The sequence below is a fragment of the Brachyhypopomus gauderio genome, unplaced genomic scaffold (genome assembly GCF_052324685.1).
Source record: "Brachyhypopomus gauderio isolate BG-103 unplaced genomic scaffold, BGAUD_0.2 sc81, whole genome shotgun sequence".
Taxonomy (NCBI): Eukaryota; Metazoa; Chordata; class Actinopteri; order Gymnotiformes; family Hypopomidae; genus Brachyhypopomus; species Brachyhypopomus gauderio.
The window spans coordinates 1119441-1134440 of NW_027506902.1; the positions used below are offsets into that span (position 1 = coordinate 1119441).

The 15000-nt window shown below is 40.7% G+C and overlaps 3 protein-coding genes across 4 annotated transcripts in view; all 3 read right to left on the reverse strand.

Annotated features, from left to right (window-relative positions):
* Positions 1 to 4407, reverse strand: part of otoa (otoancorin) — an 11778-nt gene extending 7371 nt beyond the window's left edge. Inside the window, 10 exon segments of the mRNA XM_076991138.1 lie at positions 157 to 402; positions 689 to 1078; positions 2276 to 2453; positions 2637 to 2790; positions 2793 to 2814; positions 3312 to 3380; positions 3546 to 3690; positions 3922 to 3961; positions 4141 to 4162; positions 4327 to 4407. Coding sequence (XP_076847253.1) covers positions 157 to 402; positions 689 to 1078; positions 2276 to 2453; positions 2637 to 2790; positions 2793 to 2814; positions 3312 to 3380; positions 3546 to 3690; positions 3922 to 3961; positions 4141 to 4162; positions 4327 to 4407 — 1347 coding nt within the window.
* A 1738-nt stretch (positions 4408 to 6145) lies between these two features.
* Positions 6146 to 8519, reverse strand: riiad1 (regulatory subunit of type II PKA R-subunit domain containing 1). The gene is made up of 4 exons (XM_076991162.1): positions 8375 to 8519; positions 8137 to 8213; positions 7893 to 7939; positions 6146 to 6939 (listed from the first exon to the last, which is right to left on the reverse strand). Exons 1-4 carry the CDS (start codon positions 8453 to 8455, stop codon positions 6851 to 6853), a joined length of 294 nt encoding a protein of 97 aa, XP_076847277.1. The 5' UTR covers positions 8456 to 8519; the 3' UTR covers positions 6146 to 6850.
* A 1983-nt stretch (positions 8520 to 10502) lies between these two features.
* LOC143493077 (uncharacterized) overlaps positions 10503 to 15000 on the reverse strand; it is an 8147-nt gene continuing 3649 nt past the window's right edge. Inside the window, exons 5-8 of one of the 2 annotated variants that reach the window (XM_076991192.1) lie at positions 13084 to 13116; positions 12363 to 12398; positions 12234 to 12278; positions 10503 to 11366 (exon numbers count right to left, since the gene is read on the reverse strand). In XM_076991192.1, the coding sequence (XP_076847307.1) occupies positions 12235 to 12278; positions 12363 to 12398; positions 13084 to 13116 (113 nt within the window). In that variant the 3' untranslated portion in view covers positions 10503 to 11366; position 12234. Of the gene's footprint in view, positions 11372 to 12233; positions 12279 to 12362; positions 12399 to 13083; positions 13117 to 15000 lie in introns of both variants that reach the window. The other variant, XM_076991191.1, reaches the window with a different exon arrangement.

Consider the following 15000-nt stretch of genomic DNA (forward strand, 5'->3'; position numbering starts at 1 on the left):
GAAAGTAGGGCAAAAAACCCCCAAAAATACATGTTTTTATTTCACATTACATTTTTGGAGGGAGTCACTGAGTATGTAAGTAGTCCATTCTGTTCAGGAATGTGAGATGTTTTGGGGGTTGAGGTTCGTTTGAGAAGGACCATTCTGCTGACTCACCTCTTCGGCTGGGATGCTCCTCACGTCCGCCTCAGGCAGCCGCGAAACAAAACGTCCCATCATCCTTAGCGCCTCGGCCTTCAGCCAAGGCTTTGTGGTGGCACATCCAGGAGTCGAGGAGTTAGCTGGGGAGACACCGAGAGCAGACCATGTCATCAGCATGTCCTCCCTCTCACTGCCCTCTCCCCTCACACCCCATACACCTCTGGCCCTCATCTCATTCTCCCTCTCTTCCACAACCTTCACCTTTCTCCACAACCTACACCCTCTTCTCAATCCTTAGGAACATCCTTCTCTGTGTTGGCAGGACAACCAGTAAAAAAATCTCAAGGGCAGTCAAATCATAATGATAAGAATGAGATCGGCTTCAGGAGCTATATCTAACACTTCCTCTGGACATTTTCTACAATTATCAACACATATCTAAAACGTAAAGTGAAGGAATTCAATGTTTTAGAATAACGTGGGAGTGAAGGATGTCTGGTACTCTCCATGCACACATACATGAGCACAAGCACACTCAGTTTGACACATCCTCTTCTGTCTGTTCCACGTAGGAATGAAGCAGGCCTGGCATTTCCTCTGTCTGAACTATGTAGGAATGAAGCAGGCCTGGCCTTTCCTCTGTCTGATCTACATAGGAATGAAGCAGGCCTGGCCTTTCCTCTGTCTGATCTACGTATGGATGAAGCAGGCCTGGCCTTTCCTCTGTCTGATCTACGTAGGAATTAAGCAGTTCTGGCCTTTCCTCTGTCTGATCTACGTATGGATGAAGCAGGCCTGGCCTTTCCTCTGTCTGATCTACATATGTATGAAGCAGGCCTGGCCTTTCCTCTGTCTGATCTACGTATGGATGAAGCAGGCCTGGCCTTTCCTCTGTCTGATCTACGTATGGATGAAGCAGGCCTGGCCTTTCCTCCGTCTGACCCACATGTCCAGATGGAACATTCTCAGCTGGATATGTGCTGGACTTGTGGGCGATGTGGCATGGTTTGTTTCCCGGGCCTCTCTCCCTGGAAGACATTGAGGACGTATATCTATTTGGAACTTTGATAACTGGGTTTCTGCTGATTGGATAAGGCGTTGCCCTGGTGTATCGGAATAAATTACAAGAGTGAGGTCAGTTACCGAACATGATGGATGTGATGGGTAGAGCTGTCGGACTGCAAACTTCGACTATTAATAAAAACATGGAATCGATCGTGGAGAAGCTCACGGCTCTACAGGCGAAGTTGGATCAGTTGGGAGACTGCTGGCTTCAGGGGAGTTTTTTCGTGCTCAACCTGGACGGGCTTCTCATTAAATCTACATTCTCGCTTATCTACATTCGGCTCCCAAACAAAACTCCCTGAAGGTCCTCTTGGTTACCTGCTCCTTCTCCCACACAGAGACCGTCAGAGGATGGCTCTCACTTTTCATCGTGAACTTTGACACAAAACTGCCAGAACGAAACTCTGTCTCCCCCTGCCTTCTAGATGAACACACCTCTTACTGCGGTGCGTTTCAGACACAGCGGCCGCTCTGGGATCAAGATGCTCTACGCTGAGGCCCCAGAGGAACCTAATTTTACAATTCCCTTTGGGACCGATGAAGTATGTTCTATTCTTCTATTCTAGGGATGAAGCAGTCCGGGCCTTTCCTCCATCTCTCACAGTCCCATCACCGTTCCTACATGTCTTTTCTTCTCCTCACTTTTATGCTTGAATCCCTCATCAAGTCTGCACTCTGTTTAAGGCTGTTTCTCTTCATCTCCCTCTCTTCCTCTCTCCTCCTTCCCATGTTCTCCTCTCTCTTCAGCATTACCTTACTCCTCTTAGTTTTCCTTGAATCTGAATGTGAAGTAGCGAGGCAAACTGTTGGTGACTTGACAGACACGCTTGTCACGGGAGTACATTGCTAGAACTGACCTAAACAGGTTTTCTGCTTGGAGGTTTCAGATACTGAATTCAATTTTAATCTATTGCAAATTCAGCTTTAATCCCAGACCTAAAACAAATATTTTAACTTCTTAAAACATACATAAAAGTTGATTTTTCACAAAAAACATTTGTGCTCAATTCTTTGATGAAGGAAGCTATAAGATAGAGAGGTTCTCACGGAAGACAAGCTTGTCTTGTACTGGTTTGGCTGGTATTGGATCAGAAGGTTTCGGTGGGTTTTCAGTGGAGGTGGGGGAAAGGCTGACGTTTTTCTGACAGCTGGGATCATTGTCCATGACTCTGTCTTTCATCCACTGCCTGATCTGGTCCCTCTGTCCATCAGACAGGAAGCTAAAGACCTCACAAAAAATCTTCATCCTGGGAGTGGCAAAGGAGAGAAATCAAGAGAGAAAGAAAAATATGAATTATGAATATGAATTATGAAAATATGTATCAATATAAAATGTAATTATTCATTATTCACAGAAATAAGATAATGAAAAGGGACAGGTGTTTTCCAGCTTCTTCTAGCTAACTACAGTATTGGACAGATTTGCTCACATTTCTGCTAGATGAGAGTTGTGCATTATGGCTGGCAGGACTAAGGGAGAGGGAGGCGTGGTCTCCAGCAGAGGCTTAGCCGCCCACAGCATCGTTCTGAGCTGCTCCGGGTCAAGCTGTGTGGCGTTCTGTAGGATAGCCCCCCAGGAGAGAGTCGCATGAAGCAGTGGATCCTCTCCTGGATTGAGTGTTCAGCCGAGAGAGAGAGAGAGAGAGAGAGAGAGAGAGAGAGAGAGAGAGGAGAGAGAGAGAGAGAGAGAGAGAGAGAGAGAGAGAGAGAGAGAGAGAGAAATCAAGGGCCTTTTTGTAGGCACCATAGTAATAAACAAACTAATAAGCATCAGGTGAGAATTTGTTATTAAGGAACTCTGGCAATCCTAAATCCGATATTATTCACATCGTCATTTCCAACAAGCTAATGCTTAGCTAAAGTAGCTTATCTTTTAACTTTTAAAATACAAACTCAAAAGAAAATGGTGAATATTTTTTCAATTCCAAGTAATCCTCACCCATAAAGAAATAACGCTGTTGTATCACCTGTCGCCACTGGCGAGTGAAATAATTATGTTACTCTAAAAGTAATATTTATGGTCACGATTGTGACCATTTTAGTCGCAGTTGGGAGCCGTGTGTGTGTGTGTTGCGTGATTTGGGCACGGGCATAAACTGACTAACCGTGGTGTTCTTCATGAGGTCAATTATATGCGGCAGACTCGTGCAGTTCCACATTTTCTCTGTGAGGTTCTTTTAAACCAAACATTATCACCAAGGAAACGAAACCAAAGGGAATAAGAAAGACATACATGAGGGTTCTTTCGGGACAACAAACCAGAATGTGGTGTGTGTGTGTGTGTGTGTGTGTGTGTGTGTGTGTGTGTGTGTGTGTGTGTGTGTGTGTGTGTGTAATACCATGGCTTGTTCCTGCTCGGCTGTTTCACTGGGCTTCAGTGAAGGGTGAGGCACAGAGGCAAAGAGAGAGGGCAGAGAGGAAAGGATCACAGGGAAAAGAGAGAGGGGACTCACTCCCGTCCTCTCCGCTGGTCTCATGGAAGAACTTGAGAGAAACCAGGAGCAGGCACAAAGGGATATCATTAATCCAATCATAGTACAACCTTCTCAGCCCAAGCCATCATTCATCCTTGGAAAACCACCATGTGGCTTCCATTTAATTTATACAGATAATTCAACACTTAAAGAGCCAGAACAAATGTTTTGGGAAAGCTTGGGTGACCTCACATAGGGTGACCTCATTTAGGGTGACCTCATGGAGGCTTCAGCTCTCTACCTGTTCAAGGAGAAGCCCATCACCATGGGGGGAGGGTAACCTGGAACAACACAATCACATCTGTCCAATCCAAAACACCACAGCACAGAACAGCACACTTTTAACTTAAAGGTTTCATTTGTAGATGGCTGCAAAATATGGGGGTTTTAGTACCAAGAAGAGTCCATAAAATAGAACAAACTGACTGCATCCTTAAAAGTATGAGCAAGCACCCTTTACCTTCCTTGGAACACTTCAACATCTGTGGGTACAAAGAGTAATAACGTTAACTCCGCAAGGTTCTATTGTTCTTGTCCCATTTATGGAAAAATATGCCACATGCCATTATGTCACATATTTTTTTTTTGTTGTAGTAGGTCTGCAGTTAACGGCAGAGTGAACAGACAGAGTGTAACGGCCAGTCACCAGTTGCTTGGCCATCTCCTTAAAATCTTGAGGCAGTGGAGGAAAACCCAGATTGTGCTCTGGCAGTGCTGATGGTGTCATGTTCTGTGACGTTACTGAAAATCAATACAATAACAATTCATGTTATTTCACACAGTGTAATACGTTGCTATGGCTTTACTAGAATCTGCACTTGCACATTTCAGTTGTCAGCGAAGACTAACATGAGCCTACCTATGATCCATTGGGCAAAAAGAAGGAGACTCAAAACACCCCCTGCTGGAGACATATAGATTCCACTTTGCTCTCTTAGAGGTTGTGGACCTGACCAAACAGGGAGCAGAGTGGATTTAGGGATCGTAATTTACGATAATTACAAAAATTGTTACCTGTGTTAAAAGCGATTACAAAAATTGTTACCTGTGTTAAAAGCGACCTTTGTTACTTGAAAGGTGAACGTTCATTCATTCATTTGCTGGCTACAGTCTTTGGGACAAGATGCAGAATCAGAATGTTTCTAAGCAGTGCTTGAACTTGACAGTACATAATATAATAATAAAACTTTCTCATTTAATAGAAAAATTATCATTGATCGCATTTGAAAAGTATTCTATTCTAATTTTCTCTCTTTGCTGATTCTGATTTAATTAATTGGGCTAGAGGTGGGATGAAAAAAATAAATATAGTTTGTTTCACAGCATTTCACACCCTTCTGTTTTCAGGGATCCCCTTCACAATTTTTTTTATTTAGGTTTTATGTTCCATTGTTGTTATGGTTTCCGTAGCCATAACCACAACGCTTTGATACAGCCCACGAGTCCTGCCATATTCTGCCTATGAGGATTTGCAGGCTGCCTGGATACCGGCTATAGGAACACAGTCCCACCTGAATTAATATGCAGAAAAACACTGCCTGTAAAACTGACCCATAGTTTCCATCACATAGTCTATCAGCTAAAAACTACTAGAAAAAACCTAGGAAAGCTATGAAGCTAGAAACCCTATGATGAACAATGTTTTATGTTGTAATGTTTCATCTGCAGATTGGGGGAATAAACATTTTACATTTTTAGCAGTGGAATGTTCTGATATCCAATTGGCTGCATAATCATTGATTAAATGATTATGATAAACATTGATAAAACTGATAAAAATCTTAATTTTGAAAAGAGATTGACATCTTTACTCATCAGTACTCATATAAAACAGGTTTGAAGGGTCATCCAAAGTATGCTTTCAAACTAATATATATATATTTATTTATTTATTTTCCTGGGCCAACTGTAAATCCCTGTAAGAGTTGAGCAGCCATAACAATTAATAGCAATTCCCTATTTCCCTATCTAATAGAGAATGTCGAATCTGGCAGCATCTAAACATTAAGGGTATTAAGGAGAAAAGGATGCTACTGTTTTAACACTTGGTTGTAATTCATTAATAACAATTATTCATTAGAATACAAACTGTGATAGCCTCATATGATAAACAAATGTCAAGAGCATACTTACTGAATGTGTTCTCCTCACAAGATTCAGAGAGAATGATATGGGATGTGGTAGATATATGCAACCCAACATTTGCCAGGAGGAGCAGGTCTGTGTGATGTCATCACTCCTGGACTCCGCCCACTGCTCAGGGGATAATCGCGTGGGCGTTTGAGTCTGTGCATGCTTGGACTTCAGTGGGACTCAACAGTAACAATTAGCTTTGTTTCTGTTTGAATGAACACTAATTGACCATGGTCCCCCTGTGATTTGTTAGGTGCAATTTAAAACACACCATGTAATTCACAGTTGAGTTACTAGCAAGGAATTTAAATAATAAAAACAAGACACTGAACTGAATATTGATAATTTATTTTCAAAATACAAAGTTTATGGTTTTATACATTTTTAAACAAGCCTTACTGTGATTCTAACTGTCCACAGTAACAGATTGTTTGGACAGGACCAATGAGAAATAAGGATTGTAGTACAGTACAAATTGTCCCTGATTCTGCATCAGTGAATTGTGAAAATGTGGCTTGCAAGAAAGAAGATGTATTAAAGCATGTCATCCCTGTACGTAATCAGCAATCAGCATATACATCTTTTCTGTTTACATTTGTTTAAAAGGTCAAAAAAACACACCCCTGTGTAAACACAAATGGAGCCTTTCCCTAGTTCATTAGACATGTGTTCAGTACCTTAAATGTCCAGCCGGGTTTTGACAAGAATGTCTCAGATAGATGATAACTTTAACCTATCTTTCTGGCCAGTTAACCTGCAAAGTTTTCTTACAGAGGAACACGTGTTGAGAATCTCCTGAACAACAGACATGACTATAATAACACTGCGCTCTTGCTATAGACACATTATGTACAGTTCAGTGCAGTTCATATTTGATCCCCATAGTCCCATTTAACAAGCTGGCATTGCTGTCTCCTCTTCCCTGGTGACAGTACATTTAACAAACCCAAATACCTAATGGTCCTAATTAGAGTGTGCATTTTCACCGGTTAGGTAAGATTGGCAAAAGCCTATAAAAACATAGATGTTGTCACTGTTCATTTTAACCATTTATCAGTTTTTACTGCGGCATTGTCTTTCACTTTGTCCTGGATTTTCCTTGGTAGGTCTGGGTCACTGAAGTGATCTGAGAGAGGGAGGAGAGCAATTAATTCAACTCCTCAGGAGCAACAAGCACACTGACAGTCCCACTCTCCTAGTCACATAATCACATATATACAAGTCAGAGTAACTTCTAGAGTATAATAAAAAACTACAAAGACTTGTATATTATTCTAGAATCACACTACAACCAAACACTGGTTATTTGAGAAACAATAAAAAGAAGACATAGTTAACAGGAACCGCAGTTTTCCGTGTGTGATTTTAAAGTATTTGTTTTAGTGGGAAAGGTAAGATGTGTCAGGGCTGGTTCCAGAGTCGTCCCACCTGCCGCCACAGGGGGGAGCTCGCGAGTCAGCTCTCGATGGAGCAGTCGCAATCATCAGCGACGACCTGCAGTTGTCTTTCTCCCTATTTGAAGAAGACGGTTGCAGTGTCTCCCTGCTGAGTTGTTTGTTAATCCGTGCTAAGCGCATACAGTCAGCCTTTATTGTGTGTAACGTGTTACGTTGTTTGGTGTCTCGCCACCATGATTCATGATTGTTTTCCCTGTTTTTTTCCCCATACTTCTTTTACGGTGGTGTTTTCGTTCGGTGCTTTTCCCACAGTCATTTTGGCGGAGGTTTTAGTTCTTTATTTTTCTGTGGTTAAGCTCTTGGGTTTGATTAGTTCTTGTTTTAAAAGTCTTCGTGGTGGACTCCTACCGCATTACATGATGCTGGTGTAGTCTCTGCAGTGGCCTGAAATCTGTGGCTGTAATGAGCCTGACCGTGAACCTGATTTAATTGTCTAGATAAGGAGGCCTCCAGGGTAAAGTTGATCTGTTCCACAGCCCCACACTGAGGGATTATTGATCATGAACTGACCTGTCAATCTCTTGTCGGTGTAAACAAATACGTCTTCAGATTTATAGCCTGCTGTCAGTGTGTGAGGCATGTATATATGATATAATTTAAGGTATTAAAGCAAAACTCTTACCTGCAGCAAATTCACGGATGTCAGCAGGTCTTTTAAGAAACACGTCTCTGATGGGGATAGACAGACTTGTTTGTCACAACAATAACATACTTGAACATATGTGATCTATACCACTGTAGCCTACATTTCCCACCTGGACTGCATTGGATAACAAGAACTGGATAACGTTGATCATTTTCAGCTTTAAAAAACGAGCCACTCGACCTCGGCCTCCCGGATGATCAGTTAATGCCTGTGATCTTACCGTAGAAAACCGCTCAGCAGGACCTCCACCTCCGGATGGGACCTCATATACACTTCGTTCGCTGTTCTCGTCTTGATCTAGGGGGGAAATGCAAAGGTTCTCACACACTGCCACAAAAAGCTTTAACAACATTTCCTTCGACACACACCAGTCTGACCAATCTAACATCTAAACTCGAACCAGGCCTAGCTAGGATATCTAGCGTTAACATATCTCCGAGGCTGCAAACTGTGATTACCTTGAACTCTCGGAGTTGTTCCTGCTGTGCGGGGCTTAGTGCACCAGTGTCTGGTTTCTCAAGACCGCTGTCCTCGAACATCGTTTTGTCCTCACGGAGCTACAACCTCTCAGCTGATGATGGCGGAACTCCGCGGAGCTGTTGCTATGCGACACCCACGTGGTACTTTAGTTCTCTAAGTTGGTTCCTTATTTATAAAGGGTGTGTTCACGTGTTTGCTGCGCACTTCGTTTAACAGATGGATAAACCAAATAAGCATGGGATCATAAATTTAAGTGTTTATTGTTTCCCATACTGATTGTGAATGTATAAAAGATTAGAATATAACGAAAGCATTCCTTTTGTAAAATGTTTTTTATTTCAAGTCATTCCAATTGTATGCAATTTGTAGATTGTAATTACCTCTACATTTCTACTGTAAGGAAAACCTATTCTTGGAAAGACTTGGTTTTGTGAAACCTACTGTCATAGCACCCAAATGAATCAGAAGAATAAATACCCGATTTTGGGGTTAATAACCACAGGCTAGACATAGGCTATGATATTTTCAATAGGGAATAAGTCTCTGCACTGAAAAAAATAAAGCATTGGCTCAATGTAATAAAAATTGAATTAATCAATCACACAAACTTTTTTCATTGACTCAATCAAAAAAACTAAATTCATGACTAAATGAGATTGATCCAATGCTTTATTTTTTCAGTGTGTGTGAGGAGCATTTGATTTTGGCAAGGGCCATGCTGATCTCAGATGTCACGCCTAGCCCCGCCCCCCATATCAATCAGGTCTCGTTTAATCGTTTTGCGTTCTGTGTTCTAATAAGTTTCCTGTTTGGTTTTTGGTTTGTCTTGTCTGGTTGTATATTGCTTCATGTTTAGTTTGATAATGTTTGTACGTGTTCATTAGGCTTCATGTGTAGTTATGTTTGCTTGTTCTAGCTTTTAGTCTATTGTCAGAGTGTTTGTCATGTTAGTTTTATTTAAATATCTTTGTGTTATTTAGTGTTGTCTTTGGAGTTCCTTGCATTTTCTATTTTACTATTTGTCCAGTGTATCTTATTTGATTTATCATGCCGCTCCAGTATTGTTCAGTTAGAGTCTATTCAAAAGTAAAGCCTCATTGGCAAGATCCACTCCCTCAGCAAGTGTCTATCTAGTGATTGAGCAACACCACGTTACATCATACATCACTATGCATTTGTATGTCATCACAACATGGCATATTGAGCAGTGAGCATATAGGTGAATGGATTCAAAGGGTAAATTCAGAGGCTTATTGATGGTAGGCCAGAGAAATAACAAATGCGTCATAAAGAACAGGATCAGCCCTTGAGAGGAACCTGATTTTGGCCTGATTCAACCTCATTTTATACCTCAAATCTAACTGGAAACACGGCACATAGAACAGTGGTGCACACTGGTGAAATGGGTCAGAGGGGCAATTGCAGAGGCTTGCTGTAGACCTCCAAGATGTCGGGCCAGGAATTTCATAAGTACTCCCCCCCACCAGAATAAAGGAAGCTCCCACTTGCAAATAATCACAGTGTAACTCAGTGTAAATTACCCTATAGTAACTTGACCACGAAGGATTTAACCTGCTTTCATGCAACCGAATCCAGGTTAAATTCAGCCAGGATAAACAGCATATCCCTTTATCCCATATCTTGCTTTTTGTTCAGTACTCCTACAGTGACGAATACAGCGATAAACAATCACACGGACAGGACAATTCAAAGAGTGACGACGAGGGGCAAAACACCATGGTTTAAATATACATACTGACTATGGGAGAATGATACACAGGTGAAACGAGAGACAGGCATGACATTAAAACCCAATGCTTTACTAATTTAACCAGCTGACTAACATTTATTTGACTTATTTATTTAACTTACGGACTATATTTGATTTTATTCAAAATGTATAGAATGAACCAGGTCATTGCTTTAAATATGATCATGTACTGTGATTGGTGAAAAAAGGTTTATTTAACTGTCAATTTAACTGTTTCAATTTTCAATCCACTGTCGTGGAAATTTTCTGAAAATGGATGAGGACTCAGACATGGTTAAAATGATTAATTTATTAAAAGATATAACATATTAAAAAGGACAAAAGACAGACACAAGACATACACAAACATGAGAGTCTAATCTAAGCATGACAACTCTGAAAGCAAGGGGGCAGTCCCCCATATACAATCTTAAACACAATTCAGCAAGTCTAGCAAGCAGGTTATCTTAAGCACAGCATGTTCCAAAACATAGGCGCCCAGCAGGCTACTTTGTCTCACATGTGTGTATCTCCTAATATGGTGCTTTTTAGCGGAAGAAACTGATGTATCAGTTGAATGCAGAGAAAGCTAAATGACCCAAGTATCGTAGACTAGTGACAACCAGCTAACAAAGTCCTTATACCCTTCACACTCTCCCTGACCTGGGTCACAGTATAGCACACATATGCATAATATGAACTAAACATGGTTACACTGAATCACACTACTTCATTATTGTAGTCCTTCTGCTTAATCAGAATGACATGTACTAAATCATAAAGCTCAATGATCTCTTATAATCTAAATGACATGATCAAGAATAACATAATTGCAAGAATCAAGAATCACATAATCAAGAATAACATAATTTCAAGAATCAAGAATCACATAATCAAGAATTACATAATTTCTGTCACATCCACCTACAAGTTTTTCTCAATCAATAAAATTAAAATGTTTGAACTCCAACCCTCATTAGGTTTATAACAGTCCACCTGTGCAATATATATTATATAAATATATAATATTAATATTATATAATTTTACTATTTAGCTATTTAATTTTACTAACATTATAATATTTCATATTAATCTATTACTATATAAATATTTATAACACTAATAATGTATGTATATACATTACACACACATATATAGCAATATACAGATAAATATAAAGACGTCAGGTCTCCAGTTGGCAGTTCATCATTTTAAGCAACTGCCCTAAAGACAAACACACACACACACACACACAATAATATAATTAGTTGGGGAAATAAATCAGTATCTCCATAAAAACAACTGTATATTCATTGCAGCATGTTACATCTTATATTTGGGTATTTTTAGTCATGTTTCCTTCATTGTTTTGGAATAATGGCACTTTTAGTTTTTGGGACATGTTGGGACAAATACACTTTATATCATACAAATCTTGAAATTATCAGGGAAATACAACAGTTTGGACCAGCTATGGAAGGCCTGATGACATTACATAAAACTTCCTGAACTGAAATGAACAGGGGAAACCATTTAAAACACATATTTGTACCCAAATCTATGGTGCCTCCTGGCTCAGAGGGCTTATCAACAAGAAGACATGTTTACACTTTTCCTGCTAGTGGAAAAACTACATGTAGCCCATTTATTGCATGTCTTACTGGCTGTAAAGGAAGGCATAGAGCTCTGTATTGGAACTATTTATAAAGGGGAAAATATAGAGATTTTGGAAGATCTGAAACAGTTTTTATAATGTCCTACAAAGCCAAAACAGACTACAAAGTGCACCAAGATATCATGATGAGCTTATTAATTACATAAGGATTTGGGGGGTGAGGTGTTGGTATGGGGGCCCCTAATGAAGAGAGCATGTTGGAGAGCTGGAGAGCATGTTGTTTCTGATGACAAAGCAACCAGTGGGACTGAAGACTAACTCGTAATACTACTTCAACCACTTCATTTGTCCCAACATGCATGACAGGAACTAAATGCATTCACAAAAACGCCCCAAAGATTTATCTCAAAATGACCCCTCTCATTTTTTGTATGCTGAATATATTTTTCATAGTTAAATATATACACATACCTCAAAAGATAAAACGGCAGATGATAATGACAATCCCCAGCCACTCTGGAAGGAGGGAGAATTACAAACTGGTGTTAACAGAAGAGCCATGTAAAAATGGGGAAGAACCATCTGTGTCCTTATACTCACTGTAGGCAGCTAAACTCAGAGCGTAGTTATACGGCCCTTAAGAGTAGGAAATGCAGAAAAAAAAGAAAACAGAACAGAAAGCCCATCAGACAGGTTGCAGCTGATATACAGGAACACTTCCAAACATCCACTTGGCAGCAGTCTTATGCGTTACTCAATACACTTGTGTGGTGGGTGTGGCTAAAAGTGTTTTGTAAAATCTTTTTAACGTCCCAAATTTCAAATAAGCAGTCGTCAAAGCAGAAATGCTGAAGATAATACACACATGTTGGGAGTGTTTTTAGGAGTTTATTTGCTTAGACTTGTAGGTATGGATTACAAGCATTGTCAAGGGTTACCCAGAATGCTTAATAAGGTAGGACACAGGTGCCCTGTTGGTGCCCTGCACTCCATTGTCAAAATATGTATTTGAGAGATATTTGCATAGGCTGTCTTTGTGTACTCACTGTCTGAGATTTAATGCAAGTTGCCATACTTGAAATGAAATAAAATGGTACCCAGAACACTGTGCACAGACAGGTGTACATTGACTGAAACAACAATGCAGTACCAACTCTACAGTGTAATGAATGCTGCATAATTACTGGCTGTATTCCACGACTGCATAGTTCAAGCAAATCACTGACCTCAAGCTTGACATTTTTTCATTTGGTTTGTAGCGTATCCATTGATGTTTACATCTATAGGTGTCAGTGGAATGGTACATCTGACTCTTACATACCTGTACTGGGCACAGGGGTTGTGGAGCTCTTACCTGCAACAACAAAGCACACATTGTGTGATCAAATATTGAGGATTGAGAATCGTGAGTCAGTTTTTAGCATGGCTTTGTTGCCTGAATCAAATATGTGCACAGTCACCTTAGAAGCACTGGGACTTTTGCAAAGCTTGTAGTCACCATAAAAGTGACTGAACATTTGAACATCATTTTTTCTGATTTGTGTCATCAAAATTATAATTTGTGCTGGTTAGATTGTTCACATATTAACATAATATTTCAGTTCTGGTTTATGCTAAAGAGTATGCTGCCTTATACCTTAGGTAACTAAAATCAAGGGACCTGTAACCTGTAACCTGTATCGTGTTGTCTTGCTGACTATGATGGACTGGTATTTCCTGCTCTCTGTAACCACATCTCCTGTTTAACCCCCACAGTTGTGCTCTCTCCAGCACTTCGAATTTAAGCTCACAAAGACTTATGCGCATGTCTGCTGAGCTACTCTCGATTCCTGGTCTATAGACCTGCACGTATGCTTCATAAATGCTGTTTGTTTTTGTCATGGAGAGCAGGAAATACTGAATGAGGAAGTTGTGAAAGCCTAACCCATTGCAACTAGAGTGTGACATAGTACCACACGGTCGCTTTATTGAGTTGCATATGGTTTAATGCACCTAAAACCCAATAATAAACCAAATCCAAACCAGCACAATCATTTATACTGCACTCCTGACCCCCCCCCCCCTCCATTTAAATAAAAACACACAATATACAAAATGTTCAGCTTGTATTTAGCGTAACAGTAACATTGGTTTGAGAAACTATGGCCTATGCAGCAGAAAGGAAGCCCTGTGAAGTTCATTGACAATCGCAGCAAACCATGTTTCCTGTGCGGTAGAACTTCGCTTCTGTGAATGAACTCCTCTTCCTGAATGACCTCCTGCTGGTTTCTATGTTTTCTATAACTGTCAAAAGATATGAGCTTTGTGCAGCTGTCACGCTTGTGTTCTCCTAACCGACTTCACTCAAAGGGTAAATCTGTGCAGTCATAGCTTCCATTTGCATGTGCACACATGTGCATGTGTCTCTCCACTACTGTGACTCACTGCATGTGCAACCACCCTTTTTTGCTGATTTATGTGTTACACGTGAAGCTACGCTGCCTTCTGACTTTGTGAAACATTATTAGATCTGCTGTAGGTCTGCTACACATGGCTGACTTTGTGGGAAAGGCAGTGCTAGAGGATCAAAGGGTGTGAAAGGGACAGTGTAAACGAATGAGCTCGAGGAGATAGGCAGGAGCAACACCATGATGAACTTAATCCATTACATTTGGTTGATGTAAAGACTAGCTGTCAAGTTTCAGACGAACTGATGACAGCTGATCAAAGAGCAGGGAGACTTAGAAAATATAGACATTTATCAGTATTCCTGCATCATTATCACTGACCAAAGGCAAAGGTGTATACAGTTTTGGTAAATTACTTAACATGGGTCTTAAAGGGCCTTTAAGGTCTTAAGGGTCTTAATGTAACGGCGGGTGCAGGAGGCAGACACCACGACGTATACGGTGCACATGTAACATTTATTGACACTGACACAAGCAAGCTCTGTGCGGAGCGCAAGCAGCACACTCACACACTCACGCTGACACGTAGCTTTAGACAAAGACGAGCACAAGACATTGCGCGAACGCACATTAAATAGGTGATTAACACAAACCCTCGTGATCTCGAGACAAGGCACAGGTGCGACTACGAACACGCTCACAGACAACCCACACCCATGGAAGCACTAATATGGATATAACAGCACGCAGACAACGTAGCGACACGCCCACAGGGAAGGGTCCGGAGCTGTGACCGTGACAGATAATGAGACAATGAAGCTTTTTAAAACCTCGAGCTGACCTATCAGGCC